The sequence below is a fragment of the Fulmarus glacialis genome, unplaced genomic scaffold, assembly GCF_000690835.1.
Source record: "Fulmarus glacialis isolate BGI_N327 unplaced genomic scaffold, ASM69083v1 scaffold8657, whole genome shotgun sequence".
Taxonomy (NCBI): Eukaryota; Metazoa; Chordata; class Aves; order Procellariiformes; family Procellariidae; genus Fulmarus; species Fulmarus glacialis.
Genome location: NW_009225090.1, coordinates 18,169 through 38,574, shown reverse-complemented (window position 1 = coordinate 38,574; position 20,406 = coordinate 18,169). Strand labels below are relative to the sequence as shown.

At 46.9% G+C, this 20,406-nt stretch overlaps 1 protein-coding gene across 1 annotated transcript in view; it reads left to right on the top strand.

Annotated features, from left to right (window-relative positions):
• The window catches only part of STAB2 (stabilin 2), an 88,710-nt gene that overhangs the window by 67,738 nt on the left and 566 nt on the right, over positions 1–20,406 (top strand). Inside the window, exons 46-67 of the mRNA XM_009582362.1 lie at positions 180–263; positions 364–510; positions 882–1,033; positions 1,348–1,402; positions 1,946–2,122; positions 2,205–2,294; positions 3,026–3,172; positions 4,506–4,562; positions 5,016–5,139; positions 6,192–6,341; positions 8,127–8,231; positions 8,627–8,734; positions 9,392–9,585; positions 10,617–10,758; positions 11,121–11,254; positions 11,872–12,037; positions 12,268–12,374; positions 13,045–13,164; positions 13,931–14,071; positions 16,340–16,447; positions 18,947–19,075; positions 20,183–20,302. Of these exons, the coding sequence (XP_009580657.1) occupies positions 180–263; positions 364–510; positions 882–1,033; positions 1,348–1,402; positions 1,946–2,122; positions 2,205–2,294; positions 3,026–3,172; positions 4,506–4,562; positions 5,016–5,139; positions 6,192–6,341; positions 8,127–8,231; positions 8,627–8,734; positions 9,392–9,585; positions 10,617–10,758; positions 11,121–11,254; positions 11,872–12,037; positions 12,268–12,374; positions 13,045–13,164; positions 13,931–14,071; positions 16,340–16,447; positions 18,947–19,075; positions 20,183–20,302 (2,757 nt within the window). The remainder of the gene's footprint in view (positions 1–179; positions 264–363; positions 511–881; positions 1,034–1,347; positions 1,403–1,945; positions 2,123–2,204; positions 2,295–3,025; positions 3,173–4,505; positions 4,563–5,015; positions 5,140–6,191; positions 6,342–8,126; positions 8,232–8,626; positions 8,735–9,391; positions 9,586–10,616; positions 10,759–11,120; positions 11,255–11,871; positions 12,038–12,267; positions 12,375–13,044; positions 13,165–13,930; positions 14,072–16,339; positions 16,448–18,946; positions 19,076–20,182; positions 20,303–20,406) is intronic.

The following is a 20,406-nucleotide window of genomic DNA, read 5'->3' as shown; positions in this document are numbered from 1 at the left end:
GAAAGTCCACACCGTACAAGAGAGTTTCTCTCACCCTTGCATTGCAGGGAAGGGAACCCAACGCATAGCAGCAACGGGGCTGCGGGCACCACCCCCCACTCAGCAAGGCTGTCCCCATCGCTGCGTGACCTTACAGGCATTAACAACTCATTACTGCTTTGTCCTCTTAAATTTGGCAGGCCTTGTCTATCAGAGATATTGCAGGCCCTGGCCCTTTCACTCTGTTTGTACCTCGCACAGACGTACTAAACGGCGACCCACGAGTAAGTAAGAAAGCCAGAAGTTTTTGGTGAGCTAGCCATGAGTTTTTGGATTCAGATGCCTTGCTCAACTGCTTCTCAACTCCTCCACTTTCTGCTGCAGGTGAAGGACTGGATTGCCAAAGGAGTCATGGCTCAAGTCCTCCGGTATCATATGGTGGGTTGTGCCAGTCTGTTGTACAATGACCTGACAACAATCACCAACATCACCTCTCTCCATGGGGACCCGATACACATCAGCTACTCTCAGGTAACAGAGCATGAAGAGGCAGGGGACAGAATAATAAAACAGCCTGCTTTCATTCAGCTTTTTTTAAAAACCTGAATGGTTCCCTTTCCTCCTCTGATGCACAAAAATAAACAAGTAGCATCAAAAGAAGATTGCCCATTCAGCTGAAGCGTTCAGCACTTATCTGCTATGCAAAGAGTGGAGTTGTACAACCCTTGCTTTGACACAAGTTATTTTATCCTCAGACTCTGGCTTTATGAGCATGATGAGAGTTTGAAAAAGCAAAGGGCAATTTATTAAAACTGAAGCTACTGTTTTCTGCAAAGAAATTTGGCATCAGCCTCACCCTCCCACAAGGTTCCACAGAAAATGTGTTTTTGTTGCCTTTCCAGAACTCGCTAGTTTTGAACAACAAAGCTGAAATCATACTCAGCGATGCTGTTGGGACAAATGGCGTGATCCATGTCATAAATCAAATTCTGGTCCCATCACATATGCAGGATTTCTCCCTTAAGAAGGTATGTGCAGCTTATTGCTGTTCTCAGTGCAGGGGCTTTTCCACAGTTACTGTCAGATATATAAATCATGTAAGTCACAAAAAAACCAGTGATACTAAAAAGACCTTATACAAATGTCATTTGACACTGCTGAATAAGTTAAGTGTATTTAAAAGTCATTCAGGAATTACAATTATACTAAGAACACTATAAGAGGACTTCTGCACAGGGCTTTTACAGTGGCATTGATTTCATAACAAAAAGTGACTTACAGGGGAAAGCAAGCTAATATCTGCTTTTTAAATACCCATGTAATGTATTTATTAGATAAATTACTCAAATTCCTTTCTTTGTAGGAAAGCCTTAAAATGGTTGCAGCCAAACATGGATACATCCTGTTCAGCAGTTTGCTAGAGGTAAGGACACAAGAGACAGCAGCCATTGAGCAAAGGTTTTAAACACTTTTTTTAAAGATGAAAGCATAGACACAGCACATGGCATTACTGGCAGGATGGTGTTCAGTGGAGCCAAAGGGCTCACAACACAGTAGACGACAACCCTGGTCACCACGTGGTCCCTCTCCCACAGAGGTGGGGGGATGTCAAGCAGACCCACAGCCACCTTTCCCCTCCCTACTCAGCTCTGTCCTACCGTATGTCAAATTACGTGGCCAAGGTTTGACCCAAGTATGACTTTTTGAGCCCAAAGTTGGGCTGCTAGCCTGGTTTAGAGTGGGCAGCCCTGGGTGATGAAGCACTTCTGATAATTCGGTCACGTAACTCAACTTGGGCAGCTCAGCTCAGGCGTCTGGTTTTTAAAGTCAGGGTGTTTGCAGGCTGGTGACCAGGCAGCCCACAGGCCACTGCATCCCAGTTGTATTAGGCATTCATTCCATATGGTCAATGTCTTTTTAGATGGAGCATTAATCCTCCGCCTCCGTAATTTTTGGTATGTTGCAGAAAAACAACCTGCTTGGGCTGATCAACGATCCTATTCACAAACCCGTCACGCTCTTCTGGCCCACAGACGCAGCTATCCGTGGGCTGCCACAGGAACAGCAGGACTTCCTCTTCAAGAAGTCCAACACTGACAAACTGGTGCAGTACCTCAAATTCCACATTGTCCGTGATGCTGCGGTAAGCCCTTGCTTTTTAAGAGCATTGCTAAGGCCAAGACATACAAGCCCAGGCACGTGCATTTACCCTGTTTCCTTCCCAGGTGTTGGCCTACCAGCTCCCCCGCTCCACCTCATTGAAGACCCTGCAGGGCTCCAACCTCAGCATTAGATGTGGAGATAACAGGGAGATTGTAAGTGTTCTCTCTGCCGGCACACTTACCCCTTGCCCCTGCTGCAGGATCCACTCATGCAGACCCCACTGTGCCTATGCATAGCTCCCAGAAAGGATCAGCGGCATCAAAACCCAGTTGGTCTTTGCCGGTCCATGCCAACAGCCCCAAAACCAGGGCATACCATACATACATACCCAACAGATTCAGCAAACTAGGTGGTTTGCAAGGCTCTTTGGAGCTGTCATTTTCTCTGTTGTAAGATGCTATTTGTTCAAAACAGCTCTCAGTCACCTCAAAACTGAAATACCAGCACATTTTAACTTCTCTTACAATGAAATACACAATGGAAAACTATTTAGGTGAACCTGGCTTTGCCAGAAACCTCATGAATGCAGCATCTGCGTGCAAACTCTGGTTTGTAAGCACTTACATGCATGCAGCCTGTTAAGCCAGAACAAGGGCATGTTTTTCTTTGCAAATGTATCAGATCATCCCTGGCAAGCATCTGCTTCTGAAAACGTGACTAAACCTAAATGTGCATAAGGTAAACCTGTGGACATAGGGCTGGCAGGAAAGGCAAAAGATCTGCCCATGTGTGATGTTACAGCATTCAGCTATAGGTGCCCAGATTGATTTAGAGCAAAGGGAGGATTATCCCTAACGCCCATGCAGGACCTGGATTCAGCCTGGCCCCAAGGAAGACTGGCTCATGGCTCGTCATGCCCCCTTCTCCCCATCCCATCTCTCAGGGCGCCCTTTTCCTGAACGACAGACACTGCAAGATAGTGCAGCGGCAGCTGGAGTTCGACGGGGGCATCGCCTACGGCATCGACTGCCTGCTGACGGACCCCAGCCTGGGGGGACGCTGCGACAGCTTCTTCACCGTGGATTTCATGGTCAGTCCCCTTTTTTGCTCTCCCACCCCAGCAAAAACACAGCCCAAGGACCAAATCCTGTCCTCACAGAGACCGGGGCAACACGCGCGTGGATTTCATGGTCAGTCCCCTTTTTTGGTCTCCCACCCCAGCAAAGACACAGCCCAAGGACCAAACCCTGTCCTCACAGAGACCGGGGCAACACTCACAGCAGCTTTGGCACTAGTGAGATTAAGTCCCACCGCTTCAGGCTGGCTTCATCTGCCGCACTGGTTAGAGCTAAGGTTAAGAAGCACAGCACAACGCCTGAAAGATACACAGCAGAAATCCTGCATCCACACTAAGCAACACGCAGGACAAGTGGTTTCAGTTAAGACCAGCTTAGAGACCCCTGCCCTGTTCTCAATAAGAACAGTACATTACAAAGGCGAGCATAAGTTTGAGCAAGGACAGATCTTCCTATCGTGCTTTTAAGTTAATACAAATTCACACTATGAATTTGATCATACAGATTGCATTTACAAAGTTCCCAATTACAAAGGAACAGTGTTGCTGTCCTAACTGCACAGGGTATTCGGGACACAAGATAGAGAACAGCCTAGTCTGTTAGCCAGGCTTTCGGTCTCTCACATTTCGTGTTTTCACAGAAATATCCTTTAACACACCTGAACAGACACTGTTAGCGTGGAGGAAGTTTCCTCCATGAACTTTGGTAGGTCCCACAAACAGGAAGTTTTGAAACCCATTTTGAAATGGTTTCAAGACCAAATTTCTTCAGTTTAATTCGAATGTATGAAAAAATTACCTAGAAGTAAAAAAAATTTCGTGTAGTCAGTCTTAAAAAAGCTTATTGGAATTTATATTTCAGTTATAAAACCAACACTTGTGTGTATCCCATCTGCTCAAGTTACCTTTTGTTTCATGATTTTGTTAAATGAAATAGATATTATTTCCTCAGATCTGGTCAGCGCTTCCTTAGAAGTAACCGTTTACCTCTACTCCAAATTAGACATGCAGATCTGATGCAGCCCATGTCAATATTTGTTTGAAGAATATCCACTATCTTTTCCCTGCTTGTTTAAATTCAGAGCAAAGCTCCTTCTTCCAGAACTTATATTCTGGTATCAAAACTGATTTCTTGCATTTCATGGCACTAAATTAATGCAACTATTTTGTTGTCATTCTCCTCTCTTCTTTCTTCAGAGTTCTTATAATGTTTCAAGCATAATAAGCCTACACTCTTCTCTGCTCATGTTTGCTGTTCTCATAAAACAGACTTTTTGTCCATTTCAAATAGCCTTTTGTTGCCATTATTTTAATATACTTTTTTTTTCTTGTCCATTGTATACAACAGGGGCATTGTGTTAGCTGTTTCAGTAATTCTAAATGCCCTCCAGGGACAAAACCAAAGGTAATACATTAAAATCTTGCACTTAAGCAGTCTAACCTGCTCTTCTCTGTACTTCACACAAGCAAACTAGAATAAGTTGCTTTGAAAAAATAAAAAGAGAACCCTCAGTGAAACCACACCGTTAAGTGATGCCGTAAAGCCTCCGGGACAAAGCTGACCCTGGGCAAACACCCAGACACTGGTGGGCGGGACGCTTGTCAGTCTCACACAGCACCCACTGTAGCGAGTGCTTCAGTTGACTTCGGAGCAGCCCCTCCATCCCCATTAACGGTGCTTAGCAAGTTGGGAATCAAGGAGAAGGTGGGGGCCTCACACCTGCACTCTTCACAAATCACATTTTGATTCGATGTACATCAGAAACTGTGATTTAAAGAGGAGAAAACCCAAACCCCCACATAGCACCCTTCTTCCTGTGTTTTTCCCCCTCTCCGCGCCGGCACATGCGATGCCCAGGAAGGGATCCACTGGTGCACGTACGAGTTCTACGGGCTGCGGAGGGACGGCTGCCGCAGGAACTGCTCCATGGTCATCCACACGGCCAAGTGCTGCAAGGGCTACTTCGGGCCAGACTGCCAAGGTAGGACCCCCCGGCCACCGGCCTCCCAGGGCACAGCTGCGTATCCCAGCAGGTTACTGAACTGTGAGAGCTGGCAGAGGGGGCATGAGGAGAGACCAGCCGCAAGATGGAGGAACTCTGTTGCAAGAGCCGAAGTAAACAGAAAATACTATTGCTTTTCCACTCCGAATAATCTCTTTTTCACATTTACAGCAAGTTTTAAACTCCATGCTAGTAGCAAACAAAGTGAATGCTATAGAGAGTAAGGACTGCTCTGCTGTAAGCAAACCTAGCGAGTCTTAATCAATCACCAGCTGAAAGTCCTTTCAACACAAAAACGGACATCAGGTTCATGGCAGTGACACAGGACACACCAGAGACACGGTGTTTGATTCCTCAGCCACCTGCAAGCATGCACACCACTGGTGTAAGCTGAGAAATTGTAGCTTTAACCAGGTGTGAGACAGTTTGGGAAGCTTTATCTCCAGCTGTTCATTTGCAGACACTGACGAACTGTGTGCTCCTTCCCCTGCCAGCCCCACAGGGGAGCAGTACTGGGGCTCTCACCAGGGCACGCGGGGTCAGGATCCGGGTTAGGATCTCTGCTGGCAGACAGATCCAGGGACACTAGACCTGCCGGATCGCTCTGTCCGGATTTCACAAACAGACACATGGGGGTCCCAAGCAATTTTGGCCAGCCCAGCCTGAGCTGCCCTTTGGGCTCACTGGTACACGGACGTGCACAAACAAGGCTGGATTTGGGCAGGGGCTGGGCAGTGCTATTCACTGATGGGTCTGAGTGGGCAAGCACCCAGGTAACAGCACCCAGACCCAGGGCTGGAAGAGTCCACACCACCTTTCTGACAAGAGTTGTAAAAGCACATCAAGGAATTCAGAGCAGGAGACTTGCAGTCGCAAGTGTCACAGCTGCTTTTACATACCCCAACAGAGACGCATTTACAGGCCTTTCCCTGTTCAAGGATTTTTACAGAACAATAAATAACAGAGTGACAATGAATAAACATGCACTTGAGCTAAACAGCCCCTTTTTTTTTTTTTTTTAAACCTTTCAGCTTGCCCAGGGGGCCCAGAGACCCCATGCAATAACCACGGCTCCTGCAACGATGGCTACACTGGGACAGGAGAGTGCCACTGCGACAGCGGCTTCAACGGGACTTCATGCGAGCTGTGTTTGCCAGGCAGATATGGCTCCAATTGCAGGCGTACGTTTAAGTTACCTTTCCATATCGTTGCCCATGTCAAGCCTAAACTATTTTGTCAGCGATGAGTTTTTAAGTAAACCAAGAAATGCTTCCCACTTTCAACACCAGCATTTTTCCTCGAGTGCCTCCTCACACGTAGGGATGGCGCAAGGTCTCAGAAGGAAGGAGGAGAAGGCGGGGGGGCAGAGGCTTACGTAGTTTTCTCTGCAGGGCTCCTCCTAGTCTTGTAGGGTACATAAGTAATAGGGACTAGAGACAGAACCTCCGTCAACAACCTCCGTTTTCAACTACAGCACAGCCTTCTCCCCCGTCCCCATTAAAGGCAAGACAGCATTTTAGCAATGTGGTTCCTCAAGGATTGCAGGAGGCCAAGGCCATGCACTGCTTTTGCAGAAGAGAAGAAAAAGGACAGAGATGAAGGCAGTTTGTGCAGAGGGATGGCAGCCAAGAAACTGCTCATATAATCCACTTCACTGTGGTTTTAAGTGTAAACTAGGTTGAACTTAAATACTTTCCCAACATAAAGCCTTCAGATGGGAAGCTACAATATTAACGCTTCCATCCTAAACGTGTGCCTCTGTAGTGCTCATGAAATACATACGATGGAGGGTTATAGGCTAGATACCCTTGCAGTGTAGGCAAGACACCAGGCTTGGACACCAATGCTCAGGATTATGCTTACCTACAGATTATCCATTTTACAGCACACCATAGTATAAACTGCATGAGCTGTTAGTCTGAAACACAGATCGTGGTGTCTAACAGAAAAGTTTTATAGCCCCTTCTTTTTAATGCATATTTATATCAGCCAAAAATTAGGTAACCAGGCTAAATGAAATAAAGCCAGAGAATGAAACTCCTTTTCAGCAAGACCAGGTTTTCAGAGAATCAGTTCACCCAGTGCCACATCATTTTCCTCTTTAAACAGCAATATTTCAGGAAGAGGGATAAGGCAAGAAAGGATGCTACTTCATTATGTTGTAAAACAGAGCACCATCAATAATTCCTTAAGAAGAACTCAGCATGCAAGTTATTGTAGGGCCCAAAGAGTGGGGAAAAAACATCACCTATAGGTTAAATCAGCCCCTCATGCTTCATAAAAATATCTAAAACCTAAAAAACACATTACAGGTAACTTGCCCACGTTTTACAGCAAAACTCACTAACCTCATATTTGGCTTCCTTACTCAGACAGACCTTCTCCCAGGTGGCAACCAAACACTCTCTCTCTGGACACCTTACTTCTCTTTGGCTAGAAGGCTTCCCCACAGCTAGCAGCTGCTGCACATTAGGAGAGGATCAGGCTGGGTCTTCAGCTTAGCCGTTAACTCCTTCCTGACACAGTCCTTTGTGAAATTTGCTACTCTACCACAATGCAGATCAATACCCATTTTCATTTCCAGAGGCACGTTGAACTAATGCCAGTTATAAAATCAAAGGACCACAGGATAATTCAGGTTGGAAGGTAATTCAGGGCCTCAGGAGGTCTCTAGTCCAATCTGCTGCTCAAAGCGGGGTCAGCCCTGAGCTCAAGCCACATTGTTCAGGATTTATCCTGTCGGGGCTTGCAAACCTCCAAGGATGGAAACTGCCCAGCGGCTCTGGGAAGTGTGGTCCACTGCTTGACTGGCCTCATGGTGAAAAATCATGAGGTTAGATTTATCTGAAAAATTGCTAAATAATACTGTATCTAAACTGACAGTATAGGTGATGTTTCTGCAGGGAAAGATTTTCCTCTTTCCCAACAACAGCTCAGTAAGTGATCCCTCTGCGTTCCTTTTGCAGCCTGCGAGTGCAAGACCAACGGGCAGTGTGACGAAGGATATTCAGGAACGGGACGATGTTTCTGTGAAACAGGATGGACTGGCCGGCTGTGTGAAACCAAGCTAGGTCTCTGACTCCTCTCATCAGGCTCCATCACATGGAGCCATGGGTTGAAAGCACTTGCAATTCAACAGAGGGTTTGCATAGAGAAGAGAGAGAAAGGGTTAATAACATCAGAAGCCCTCAAAGGAGACTGAGGGACTCTGCTCTGGACTGAGAACAAGTCCCTTCACCCCCCTGTCTCCTCCTTTGTGAAATGGGAATATGAGTGCCTACCTCCCCTGTGGAGGGGCTTTGGGCTACATGAGGGAAGGTATCGCCTGAGAGCTAAGCAGTCAAAAAAATATTCTTACAGGTTTTCCAGTTAGCAAGACTGGTATGAGGGCTTTTCTTTCTGCATGAAACAAGGGCATTGCAATATAAATAGCACTTTCACCCCAGCTGTTTTGCCTTCCCCACAGCTCTGCCGCCAGTGTGTTCCCCAAGCTGCTCCGCCAACGCCGTCTGCACGGAGAACAACACGTGCCAGTGCAAGCCGTTTTACAACGGGGATGGGCTCACATGCAGAGGTGAGCTCCCTCTCCCATTCACAGCCTGCTACAAGAAAGCAGGCTGTCCCCTCTTGCATGTGCACTTGCGTGCTGTTACCATCTGGTGTGAAATGTTGGCTACCAAACCTAACAGCTTCCACGGCACAGCAAGTGAAACAAATTTAGGATATATACACATCAGTTTTTTTCTGGAGCAAGTGGCTGGCTTCACCAGGTTTTACCAAGCAGGAGTATGAGCAAGAAGTGTGTTTCAGTCAGATTTTGGAGACAGCAGGGTTTTCAGCAGTGTTTCACTTACAGGATTTTCTTTGATGACCTCAGGCAAGGTAGTTCCCCAGTAACATCGCTGCAGAAACAGTCATTCTTTCTGAGACAGGTGTCTCATGTCCTCCGAAGTCACCCTGGCCGGAGCAGAGTCCCTAAAAAAGGCGAAGCAGAATCTCTGGGGGGTGGTGCCATGTCTCTTAAATCGAGGACATCCTGGGCTTCAGAGCCCTAAAGGGTAGCCTTCGCACAAGTTCAGGAACGCCTCAGGAAACTCAAACAGGTTTTTTTCCCTAAACAAGCATTCCAGTATTTTTAGTGTGCCTTAAAAATCTGGAGGTGGTTTGTCTTTGTGAAGAACATCCTCTTCAAAAGCAGACGTACTCACCTGTTTTCTTTTCCCCCGTGCAGCTGCGGACCTTTGCAAACAAAACAACGGCGGGTGCCACAAGGCGGCCGAATGCACACAGCTTGGGGTGAAAGTCTTCTGTAGCTGCCAGAAAGGATACAAAGGCGATGGCTTTACATGCCTTCCAATAAATCCTTGCGCCGATGGGTTCAACGGAGGCTGCCATGAGCATGCCATTTGCACTGTCATAGGACCTGTAAGTTGAATGATTTCAGTCACCAGCAGGGAAGTCGAGGCATTTCTTCCTGGTGCCAGCAGAAGTCTTTTCTCTGGCTGGATCACACTCTGTACGTCTCAAAGTCCCTGTTTTCCAAAACAACATTTACATAGCTCCAGCCTACTTTCCACACCAGTTTGGTATCCTTTCAGCTGAGGGGTGAGACACAGTTTGAAATCTTTCCTCTGGGGAAAGGGGTACTACACCAGATGGGGTATTTTGCATGTGTAATTTTTCTGTCCCTTTCTTAGCTCTCTCTAACTGGATATCCCTATTTGCAATGGGAGTTTGTTGGATTGAAACTGGATATATTTTGGTAGCTAAACCTAGGGACAGTTGGGAGAACAGTCTCACTTGTTGGTTGGCCGGACTCAGCTTAAAAAGCTCTGCAGCCACATGATAGAAATTCCTTGGCCCACACGGTCAATGTTGTTGAGGAAAACATGTGCGGTGACTTGATCCAGCATTTGTCCTGATGCTTTCGGGATCACCTCTCCGTTCCATTTTGGTGGCTTGCCTGACGTGTCTTCCAGGAGCTATCTAGAAAAGCCTTGCTGCTAATCTGTTCCAGCTGCCAACCATCGCAATCCCTGGATGTCACCAACTCCTGCTTGGTTTATAGTTCTCAATTTATTACTATCAGTAATAAATTCATTTCATGCTCCCATGCCCAGTCATTTAAATATCATTTTGATAGGTTTGCCATCCATTTTCGTTAATTACGTGTCATATAATTCTCCAATGCATGTTATTAGCTTTGTGGATGGAATTATGCTTTGGTATTAATTCAGCAAAGCACCCAAGTGCATGTGTAAATTGCTTAGAAGAATAAATGCCAGTGTCAGAGTTTGTGGTCTGTTGAATCACAGTTGTTAGTAGCAGCTTTCCTGTTTGCCCATTCCTGGCTATATCAAGTGAAATTTTTCCAACACTTCAGAATGTTGGTTGAAACACCGCTTTTATGTCAGCTAAGTACTTGGCTTAGCCTTTTTTATTTTCTCTCTGACCAGGACAAACGCAAGTGCGAATGTAAAAATAACTACATTGGTGATGGGCTGAACTGCTCGGTGATGCAGCTTCCTCTTGACCGCTGCTTACAGGACAACGGGCAGTGCCACCCCGACGCTGACTGTGCCGATCTCCACTTCCAAGGTGAGCATGGCACACTGTGCAGGCCCTGGGACAGGGACATCCTCGTCCCCGTGCCACTGCATTGAAGCCAGTGGCCAAGATCCTTGTGTCTGTAAGCTCACTCAGTCCTCTACCTATGTCCCCTTGAAACAATGAGATGATTAAAGTTAGAAGGTGTGCTTACGTACTTTGCGATACTGGATTTATGAAGCAACAGATGAGGGCATTCCAGGTAGGAATGTTACCCCTAAGGGATCAATCTGTCCTAACTACATTTCACAAAATTCACAGGTATTGTATAGCAAATTTGTATGGCACGGTTGACTCTGCATGCAGACACAGAAACACCCTCAGGAAGGGCTGGTCCTTCTCTCTCTTTGCAGATACCACGGTTGGGGTTTTCCACTTACGGTCCCCACAAGGGCAGTACAGGATGACTTATGAGAAAGCAAAGGAGGCCTGTGCCAATGAGTCAGCCACCATCGCTACGTATAACCAGCTGCTGTACGCGCAGAAGGTGAGGTAGCCTCACTGCGGGAGGAGATGCGTGGAGAGGACCTAGCTGCAAAATGTGAGGCTGGACCACGGCCAGCATGTAAACCTCCTTCTGCTGCCCGGGGAGATTTAGACTGAAGCCTGAGCTGCATGTCCCCTGCATCCCATGGTCTAAATATTTCCCTCGAAGCAGCAGTCGGCAGTGGGGCTGCCTCCAGTGCTCCCAGGGAGTTATTTTCTGCTTGTGAGCTGGTTTGTGAGCCCTTCCCACACTGACAAAAGGTGGGCTGGCACACGATGGGATTGCATTCCCCCTTTGGCTTTCACACCCATCTCTGATCCTGCCTGGCTTTGGGCTTGGGGAAGCTTTTCTCAGGAAAGGCTCCCTTGGCCCGTACGGGGAGCCACTGACCTTCAGAGCGGCCCTGTCTCCGCAGCCCCTTGGCCCAGAGCTCAGCACAGGGCAGGCTGCGGGACAGATGGACGGACAGAGGCCCCTCAGACCCTCCGAAAGAGGGCTGGCAGGTCGGGTGCTGCCTAAGTGCCCTGGGGGGATTGTCCTTTTCGTCCGCAGCGCCCCAGCCCCACCACCCAGCTCTTCCCCCAATGTTTTCTCCCTTACGGCCATGCCGAATGCAGGCGAGGTACCACCTGTGTGCTGCCGGCTGGCTAGACGATGAAAGAGTGGGCTACCCAACTGCCTTCTCCTCCCCAAACTGTGGCTCCGGGTACGTCGGCATCGTGGACTACGGGAGAAGAGTCAACCTGAGTGAAACCTGGGACGTCTTCTGCTACAGGGAGAAAGGTAAGTGGGTCCTTTGCTGCATCCCTCTGCACAAAGGGGAGCAGCAGCCTGGTTTTCGGTTCCTTTGGTCGGCCACAGGCTACTAGATAACACTGCAAGAGACTCTGCCTCTTCTTAACTTTAAAAAAAAGTATCTGTTGCCTGCAAGTTGTTTTTCAGGCACAGGGCAGCCTAAAGCCTTCTAGCAAAGAGCATTTGCCCACGCGGCTATCTGTGTTTGTACCTTCCAGAGGTGAACTGCACCTGCAAGCCAGGCTACGTGGGGGACGGCTTCTCTTGCAGCGGGAACTTGCTACAAGTGCTGACGTCCTTCCCAACGCTGACAAACTTCTTTTCGGTACGGCCCACAGCTGGCACGCTGCTCGGTCGGGTGAGCAGAGCGAAGCAGGCTCTGCCACCAGGTTGTATCTCAGTGTTTGGTTTAGTAGCAGGTAACAACAGCACACCAGCAAAGCAAGGTGGAGTGGTCCAAATCTGCACCGTCGAAATCAGAACTTAGTTGCTATTTTTTTAATTACTTGCTCCAAAGAGGTTTTGGGGTTTTTAAATCTCGTTTGGAAATTAAACGCTACTGCAGCTTTAGCTTAAAGAGGATTCTGTGCACAACTGCTCCTGGCTTTCTAAGCATCACAAGGTGTGCGGTGCTTTTTTGTCATTTTATTGAACTGCTGCTGGGGAAAAAGGCAAAGCATTAAAAGGGTTTAATGCTTAAAAATGCTGCTTAAAAGCAGCATTCTTGCTGCTACTCAGAAAGGCATTATACGTGTAAGGAGACTCACAGACAACAAGGGCCCAACTCCTGCAAGTCAATTTAAGATGTGCTCGCCAAATCAGCAGCTAAAACTGGGTTTTGAATACAAACTTCTTCCATAGTATCACTTCAGAGTTGTTTTGTGGCTATAAAAAGAAAGCTTCTTTGTCATTATTTATACAGTCTCATCTTTCCAGCTCCCTGCACAGGAGCGCACAGTTGCTCTTTAGTAAAGCTGGATTTTGTTTCTGCCTAGGACATCATGGCTTACTCCAACAGCTCTAGGAAGGGGAGAGAGTTCCTGCGGTACCTCACGGACCTGTCAGTGCATGCCACTCTCTTTGCTCCAAACGATAGCGGGTTAAGGGAAAATGAGGTCAGGGTTTTTTTCTTTTTTCCTTTCTTGTTTTAATAACACTTTTTAAACAGCCATTATGGGTTTCTGTATCCTGGTGAAATTTAAGTTTAAAAAAAAAAATAATCTTAGTATGACATGACTTCTTTGTAACCCCACATCGTTTAAACTGTGCTTCTGAAAGAGGCGAGTTCTTCGTTTCAATTTCTTTTCCATAGTTAGAAGTGTAAGGTTATTGAGTGTTTGAGTCATTACAGAGACTTTTCCGTCAGGGATTTTAGTTACCCAGTTACAAAGGAGTCTGCCTGAGATTAAGCCTTCTCTGGCTTATTAAGATCAAGCACAGTTATTTGAAGAAATCAATGCACAGTTTTGGTATTTTCCACAAATACGTTAAAGGCATCTGTTCCTAGCTTCATTTCTGTGCTTATCCCTTTTTTCCTTCCTTCCTTCCTTCCATCATTGTCTCAAACAATTCACGTGGGTTTATGCCCTGGCTTGCATCTTCAAGCTGTTTGGAATATCTCTGAGGCTTATCACTTCAGGTCATCATACAAAAGAGTAAAATCCTTTGCCCCGCCAGAATCCAGGTAGTGCCCGCTGTAGGCAGCCGTCAGAGGCCAGCAGGGCTGGAGGATCCCACTGTTCACATCCAGATTTCCCAGTAGCCTCTACCCCATATTGCACTTGCAAAAAGGGAAAAAGGTCACAGGCACTTAGCCTACTGGTAAATCCAGAGGATTAATAAGATCAGTTAATGTTCCTTGTATTTTGCTCTCATTTGCAGACACTTTCCGGGCGAGACATCGAGTATCATTTATCTAATGCCAGCATAATGTTTTATGAGGACTTGATCAACGGAACAACTCTTCTAACCCGTCTTGGGGAAAAACTCCTCATCACAAACACCAGGGGCCAGGAACATCAAGCCCCCACCGCTGGACAGGTACCTTTTTAATAAATCTCCCATCTTTGGTGCTTTTTCCCCCTTTATGCTATACCCTGTAATCGGGTGACACACTGATCCGGAGAGCAATTCGGCAAGGTTATAGGGGGCAGCCATGAGATGCTGACTTCAGAAGGCTCTTTCCTGCCCAGAGACTGCAGGAGAGCCGCTGGCAAACTGCAAACGTACAAGTTTGCAAATGGCCAACCTCTGACCCGCGGAACTCGAAGGAAGCTGTTCAGGTGGCCTGCAGGAATGGCAGGATGGGGATACGGGCTTCTTTCAGCCTGGCAGGATGATGGGAGAGGGCAGTGCGATAGGAGGAGAGATGAGAGCAGCAGCTTATCATGAAAGAAAGGCATTTGTGAAATTTCTTGGTAACTTTCTGGGAGAGGCAGGAGACACCAGCCTTGCTCAGAGCAAAAGCAGACAAAACAGTGGCTTGCATTTTTTATTACTGTTTCAGTGTTTTTTAAATGCAAAAATTGATGCCCTTTTTGCAAATGGAAAGTATCCTTTGACATTTTAGAGGCACAACACATCCTTTGAAAACACACCCAACTTTTCATTTTTGATTAAGAAAATACTCACTGCCCGAGCATTTCAAATGACCTCTGTGACAGCAACCCCTTGAGACCGAGGTTGGGACTCTGCTGTGGGTGATGCAGTATAGCTGAATATGAAAATAAGAAACCTTGCGTCTGTGGGCTTGCAGTTAAAACATGCTCTAGACAATGGCGCTGGACCCAAGGAAAGTTGAGTGCCCAACATGCCAACTGAGGGGGAGGATTTTCACGGACACCAACAAGAAGGCAATAGGTGCTGCAGGAAGAGCTGCACAAATGACTCATCTGTTGCCTTTGCTCCCTTCCTCCTTCCCCTTTCAGGAGAAACTCCTTTGGCATGAGAATTACCATTTATATTTTTAAAGCCACCCTATACTGCAAACCCAGTAATTGCATTAATAAAGTATTACCGCATGAAAGATCAGGTGCACCAGCACAAGGCTTACCTGTATCACTCATTAGCATACCAGGAGCTCTTTTGGATCACTTCAATCTGATACTTGAGTTAGAAGAGATTCCCCTTAAAAAAAATCCTCCTTTCTTCAAAAGCTGCCAAGGGGAGGCTCTGAGCCCATTAACACAAATCTTGCTCCTGCCCTTCAAGGATGGTTGGAAATTTGTAGCTTTTCTTCCTCCCTGGAGGACCTGAGCAAGCCCCCAGCTCCCCTGGCTGCAGTAAAGCTCGTCGGGGTGCCAGGGTGGGAAGGAAAAGTGGCAGCCGCTTCCCACGCATGCCCCAAGCAGCCAAGCCCCCGCCTGTCCCAGCACACGAGGTCAGAGCCCACGAGCTTTCCCCAGGACCCTGGCAGGACAGCGCGGGGGTGAGGGAGAGGGAGGAGGTCATGGTGTGACTCCCACACCACTCTGTGGTGCCACCATGGCTGAGCCCCTTCCTCCCTGGGCACAGAAAGCCGCCGTGCGCTTTAGCAGCAGCTTACCACCTCAGGCCGGGGGCAAGAGCAGGCAGCAGCTCTCGGTTCTGCTCACTGAGGAGAAACCATTTTGCTAGGATTCAATTTAAAGCAGAGTTTGCAATAGCACGGACACCCATGAACCCATCCTCCCAAAATGCTGCAGAGACTCAGGATAGGCTTGAAGCAGTCAAGGACTCCCGTTATCAGCGGAGCCTAGAGAAGTGTTGGGGTGGCAATGACCGATCCCATCCCTCTCCCTTCTCACATCCTGACGAGCTGCTGAATGGGACCATCTTCCAGCTCACTGACGCTAGGCCACCAAATAATCTGCGGGCAGCGGCTCCCCGTCAGTGCTGACCCAGCTCTCTCAAGGCAGCAAACTCAGTGCAAGTGGCAGCCTCAGCACAGAAAGCAGCTGTAATGGGGGCAGGCTGCAGCTGTAACAGCACTCCTAGGCAGAGCTTGGCAATTGCACATCACAAAAACCGTTGGTGTTTTTTGTTGTTTTTTTTTTTTAAAAAAAAAGTAGGGGGACAAAGAAGTGCCTGAAGGCAATATGCAGGTAATGATGATGGTTAATTCATGCACAGGAGAGCCATGTCCAGCCTGGGGCCATCCCAGGCTGATGGCAAGGGAGGCAGCAGTGTAAGCCCCTATGTGATTTTTCTCTATCTGTCAGTAACTGAGGTGGGGAAATAGTCTCAAGGTTTATGTCAGTCCCAAAGGGAGGAGGGTCAAAGCTCAGCTCTCATTGCTCTTTCTCCTGGCAGAACGAGATCAGATACGTGGACAGAAGTGCTATTGTAGAGTGGGATATAATCGCTTCCAACGGGATAATCCATGTCATTTCAGAGCCTTTAAAGGCTCCACTAGCACCTGTAAGTACATAGTGATGTTTTTTTTTTTTGGGTGGTGGGCAGTGGCTGTGGCTTATATCATCCCAAACACATTACTGGCATCCGTATATTCCCAGTTTCCCTCCTGTATATGCAGTTTTGGTTTAAAAGGTTACTTTGAAAGAAAATTAGAAGTTGAGAACAAGGTGCCAGTGAAGCTTGTTCAAAATGTTTCTGTCTGAACAAGTTCTTCCCACATTTATTTTAAATAAATAAAATAAAAGCCCCATTTTATAATGGAGCTCATTTGTGTAATGGAGGTTTTATAAAGCTCCATTTCAGTTCTTTTAGAAATATCTTTCAAGCTTCTAAGGAATTTTTTTTTACTCTTGGCTTTGCATTCATTCCTATCCAAAACAACAAGGTGTTTTGAAAACAGATGTTTTTTGCCCTGCAATGGTCCCAGTTACCCAATTATCTCTCCCATTAAAAAGGCCAAAGCAAACAGTGCATGGCAGAACAGCACAGGTCAGAAAGGGGTGCCGTCCCTTCCATGGAGGCAAGTCAAGTTAGCAGCTGCAGTGCTTCACGCTGGAATCAAAATGGTACAGGGCCCAGCAGCAGGGAGGCAGGAACAGTGTTCTGTTTATTTCCCACCAGCAAAGTTTTCTGTTTGGTATGAAAGGGAGGAAAAACATTTTGTTCACCTGCAGTGCAACTGGGATGTTTCACAAAAGTGATCCCTGCTGCCCCTGGGAGAGGTGCGCAGCGAGCGCCTTTTTTTCCAGGACAAAATGTTTTCCTTAATGAAGTAAGCGTTCAGATGCGCAGCGCTCCCCACCTTTGTTCCACGGAGGGTACTCTGTGACAGCCCAACACAGGCTCAAGCTGACTTTGCAAGAAGTCCCACCACTTATTTAATCTGAAGAACGTCTCTTCCGTCAGGGTAACTCATTCTGATCCTTCTCTCCGTGCGCTGGAGGGGCCTCACTTAAGTTTACAGCCCATCCATCCCAGCTCTGATTTAGGAAGCGGCTAACCAGCTGCCTCTGTCCACAGGATTAATCCTATCGATACCCTATTTCTCACCTTCATTTTATTTGAGCAACCCTTTCTCCTTTACAAATCAGCCTTCTTGTTCCTAGAAGCTCAGTAATATGCCTGCACAATCTCGCTTCACAAAAATCCCTTGCAGCCTACAATCCTCACAAGTAGGAAATAATACACTTGGGTAAAAGCATAAATTACTGCCTGAAAATGATTCAAAATAATAGGCAATTTCTATCAGTCTACAGCAGCATGATATTACAGTCTTTATAATACCTTTCACATGCTAGAGGGCAACTAAATGTTTTCTAATATTTAGCTGTCCAGCTGCACCATGTAAATTACTTTGTTTTCTAAAAAATAAATGAAGAGAACATATCTATTAAGACAACAATGCGATTATTTTTGCCAGGGTAAGTTCAATAATTAGTTTTCTAGGCAGGGAGCCACCAAGCTAGGGCATGACATGGAAAAGCAAAAGTAAGAGCATATGAATCTCCTACCCACTTCCAAACCCCTTCTCACCTCCCAGATTGCCAGCAACGAACACAGTGCTTTGGGGAGATTGCAGCCTGAGTGCCTGCGTGCCCTGGGATCCCTCAAACTTATCATCACCCCAAAACTGCTGGTCACCTTCATGACATCAGTCTATCAGGCCACAGAGCTGCAGAAGGCAAACCAAAGTCAGTCTGGAGGCATTTCTCTCCTTTAGATTAAATCCAGATCACATGTGAATTTCTTTCAGTCCTTCACCTACACATTTATCAAAATACTTACAAAATATTATATACAGTTACTTGGATTGGCACTTTACCTGTTTGACTGAAGAATGATTTCGGGTTAAAGGCATTGCATGTTTTGGGGCAAAATGACTTACAGAAGGCAGGTGTCGGGCCGCTGGGGGAGCCCCGCCCTGTGCACCCTCTGCAGTCCCCCTAACCAGCAATGAGATGGGCCTCATCTCAGACGTGGTTTGGTTTGAGCCCTGGTAAGCAGGGCTCAGAGGATGGCATGGCTGCCGATAGCTGGCAACAACCAACACCTTCCCAGCACACAAAGCAGTGGGGAATAAGCTTGAACCCATGCAGAGTCCTCTAGGGTTTGTAGCACAGGTTTCCAAAGCTGCTTAAGGGAATTTGGTACCCACTTCTCCTCAGGCCAGTGAGGCTTCAGCCTCAGCGTAGCCTCTGTTGCTACTTTGAAAACCCTGACCGCAAAAGATCACTGTTACATGCTCTGTAACTTCAAAAAGATAAACAAGATGAAGCTGTACTACAGCCAGTGTCCAGTATACAGTACCCTGAGAAAAAAATTGATTTATAATTACTATCAAAAGGCCATATTTAACTGTCTCTAGGGATGACGTACCAGGAAACTCGAGCACAAAAGCAGTTCAGGACGAGGGCATATCTCAACGGACACCGCATGTGCTGGGGTGCTGGAAGGTGACCAGTGCCCACCCTGCAGCTCACCCACCCTCTGTCTTGCTTTCAGGCTCCTCTCCATGCCAGTACCGGGACAGGAATATTCTTTGGCATCTGCCTGGTTACTGGAATTGTAGCTTTTATCGGATATTCTTACCTCAGGTTCAGGAAAAGAAACACAGGCTTCCAGCACTTCAAGGTAAGGGGCAGACAGGAACGCGAAGCAGGGGGGCAGCACTACCCCAGAGCCACCGCACCTCCCAGACTCACAGCCTCCAATTTCTCCTTGCATTTTATTAAGCTAGAAACATTCCCCATCGCTCCCCACTTGAACCATTCAGACTAAGACATGGAGAAAGTGGGGAAGGCTCACACACTTGTCTTGGGCAAGAGCTTACATTTGCCTACTGCTCCCCCAGACCTCTCCCTCCAGGGTGCCCGACGGGGTCCTGCTCTCACAGACACTTCCAATACCAATGGCGGGCCAAAAGCTTATTTAGCTGCCCAGCACCAGTGTAGCAGTCTTTGCCTCACCAGAAAGCTCACCCTTAGGGAAGCAGGTAATGACAGCCACTGAAAGGGCACCTGTTCTCTTCCCCCTCCTCTGTGGCATTGCTAATAATTTCGCTGCTCTGGAGGTTGAAACGTTTGATGGGAAAAAGGCCAGACTCAAAAGACAAGCAAATTGAAATGATTGTCAGGATTGAAAAGTGCACATTTTTATACTGATGTGCTCTCACGCGTGCTTTCTCTTAACTAACTTTGTTAGCCTCACGCAGTATCATGATGACGCTTAACCAGTCAGCAACAGCCAAGCTACTCAGAGACAAGGGATGACAAAAGTGTTACAAAATACACAAAAATCAATCCAAAAGAAAGTCTACCTAGAAGTAACCAGAAATCCCTTCATATTCTAGACTCTGCGTAATGTGAATCATCTTCTAGAAACAAAAACAGAAGCCATGATGAGCCAGGGGAAATGCTTGTATTTTTATATAGTTGCAATGAGAGTGCTCAGGACCAACCAGGTACCTTTTATCGCAGGCACAAGGCCAGGGCAACACTTCCTCTCCCGTTCTTTGCTGAGGCTTTAGAATAATAAGGGAGAGAAAAAAGGTAGCAGTGTTAAGTGACCCGAGATAATACAACCACCTAGGACACAGTTCATGCTCGGAGACACTGATTTAGATCATAAAGCCAGTTCAGCCACAACACTGCACCAGTCCGTAATGAAGCTTAAGTGCTCCACTTAATGCACTGTTAGGAGGAGGATGGATTTTAAGCAGGTTTGTGTGATTTTATGTAGTCAAAAGATGACACTGACGTAACATCACTGGACAAGTCACAGCCTTCAAATATCACCAACCCCTCATACGAAAGTTCTTCTGCACTGAATCCACCAGAACCTACTTATGATCTTTTCTCAGTAAGTGTTCATTTTGATTTGAGATTGAGACACAACTAAAATCATGGTAAGAGGGAATAACTTTATGAAAGGAAAATGTCTAGTTGGAAAAAAAGAAAAATTAA